The following is a 2,325-nucleotide window of genomic DNA, read 5'->3' as shown; positions in this document are numbered from 1 at the left end:
ACATAATATGTTTAATTTGATTAGAGTGCTAGTTATAGAGTATGTTCTTTACGTGAGAGCCACTGAGCTATATACACTTAAGATTAAGTACTTTTCTGATTGTGTGTTATATTTCAATAAAAAGTTGAAGTGTGAGGTCAAGAGGAAAAAGATTTCAGGGTACCGTCCACTCCGTGGCCAGCAGCCTCCACGCTGACAGTATTCCCCCAGGTGTAAATGACAGTGGGTGGTGTCCGGCTGCGTGGTCTTGGTTTGTGACCTTGGTGGGGGTGGGAGCGGGGCAGTGTCCATGAGCTAACCTGTCTCTCTCTTCTCTCTCCTACTGTGTGTCTGTGGGTCGGTCTTGTGTCCATCCACCTCATGTGCTGACTGTGTCCATAGCCTCATTCTGTGCTGTCTGGCAAAGAGCTCCATCTCATCACATCGCATCTCTCAGCCCCGGCACTGCCTCAGCATGGCCATCTCATCACGCCTCGCCCTGTGGGAGCAGAAGGAAAGTAACGCTCAGGGCTCGTGCCGCAGGGGCCGACTCGACCCTTGGAGGACAAGTCACAGCATGGGTGGCCCAGGCTGCTCCCTGTCACCTCGGGTCTAATCCCACCTTCCATCTTCTCCCAGCCAGCTGGGTTAGCCAGGGCCTCTCCAGCCCAGCTGGTCATCAGTGACCATGCCCTCGACTCCTCCCACGACTGCCTGCCTGGTTTCTCCTGTTCCTCAGTTGGTGGTGGGGGGATGAGGACAGACCAGCTGTCCCGTCTCCATCCTCCTGGCAGCTCTGATGAGCACAGGGGTTGGTGTGGGAGGAGGAGTGTGGGAGGTGGTGCAGAGGCAGAGCCGTTAGCTGCCAGGCTTATGGCATGGGGATGGGTGTCCGTGGTCCCTGCCTTCTGTCGCCATGGAGAACTGGAAAGGGGCCCTTCTCCCCTGTCATTCCTCTTTTCTCTTTTGTATTTCTTACGAGTACCAGGAAGGGCTGCCTCTTTCTTTAATGGCTGTTACTTTTTCCACCCCTCATCCTACCCTCTTGCTTGAGATTTGATGAATCGGAGGCTGAAGGGTGGGGTGGGTGAGAAGCTTCTTTCTGGCTGCCTCTGAGCTACTTACTGCCTCCACCCCTCCCTGACTGATCTGCGTATAGCATTGAGAATAATGCTGAAAGAAGCAGAGGTTGACACTCAGCCGAGTGTGCCTTAAGACTCATTCTCTCTCATGACGTAGGTTTCAATCTGCATGGAAAGGGAGAAGTGTGGTGTAAACGTGAGCTTAGCCTCACATGTCCCCTGCTTCTCTCCTTCTGTGCAGAGGTCTCCACTGACCAGCCTTATCCATGGCCTCTGCTTTGTCTCCTGCCTTTCTTATCTTCTTTGGAGTCCTTGTTTATCAGCTGGGCTGCAGAGATCAGAGGACCTCAATTAGGAACTTATTTTAAACCAGTATGTGTGTAGCTCTTCCATAGAAAGCTCTGGAGAATTTTCTTCCCCCTTATGAGCTGTCACAGTAATACTAATTAAAGACACAACCCAGTGGACACAACCGGTTGCATACTTCAGCCCCTAAGGTCGCTGTGGCCACAGAAGCAGTTTCAGCTGTACCCCAGGTCCAGGTAACTCTAGCCTGAACCATGTTTCTGGGGTAAAATGTCCATGTCTAGCCTGACGGCTTTAGGGCCCAGTGTTGGTTTAAGGACCATCAAGAAGCCACAGTACTGGGTCAGTGGAGTGGGCTATAGCCATAGGGTTGGACCCTTACATAAACCGTGGCTGCAAGCCCTTCCCTACCTTACCATTCCTGGTACACAGTGAAAGATGATGTGATTAATAGATTATTATATTAACTACAAACTGGATGGTTCCCTGTGGTCCAACCCCTTCTGGAAACTGGAAAAGCTCCTTTTAGAGAAGGTCTTCTCAGAGATAGGTCTGTCCCACACCTAGGAAGGGAACCAGTGGCCTTGACAGTCCAAATTCATGTTATTCAGGTAACTCGGTCCAGGCAGAAATCATATTGGCTGGAGTAACCTTTGTTGCTCACTCATTCCCTTTTCACGCGCTGTCTCCTGGCCTCCCAGAGCCCTGATAGCCTCACCTGCTTTGCTGTGGCCTCTCATACATGGGCTTGGTCATGTATGTCTTCCTTGGCCACCTTCCAGGCTCTGTTGCAAACTTTTTAAAGGACACCTTGACCCTGCTGGTTCACTCACTGAGCTCTTTCCTCTTCCCTCCCTCCCTCCCTCCCTCCCGCCCTCTCTTCCTTCCTTCCTTCCTTCTTTCCTTCCTTCCTTCCTTCCTTCCTTCCTTCCTTCCTTCCTTCCTTCCTTCCTTCCTT

The 2,325-nt window shown here is 51.5% G+C and overlaps 1 protein-coding gene across 1 annotated transcript in view; it reads left to right on the top strand.

Annotated features, from left to right (window-relative positions):
- The window catches only part of MYO18B (myosin XVIIIB), a 270,882-nt gene that overhangs the window by 19,431 nt on the left and 249,126 nt on the right, over positions 1-2,325 (top strand). The window contains exon 2 of the mRNA XM_011374654.2: positions 382-513. Within this exon, the coding sequence (XP_011372956.1) occupies positions 455-513 (59 nt within the window). The 5' untranslated portion in view covers positions 382-454. The remainder of the gene's footprint in view (positions 1-381; positions 514-2,325) is intronic.

This window comes from Pteropus vampyrus, unplaced genomic scaffold, assembly GCF_000151845.1.
Source record: "Pteropus vampyrus isolate Shadow unplaced genomic scaffold, Pvam_2.0 Scaffold251, whole genome shotgun sequence".
Lineage (NCBI taxonomy): Eukaryota > Metazoa > Chordata > Mammalia > Chiroptera > Pteropodidae > Pteropus > Pteropus vampyrus.
The sequence above is the reverse complement of the archived record's forward strand: the minus strand, read 5'-3'. Positions and strand labels throughout refer to the sequence as shown.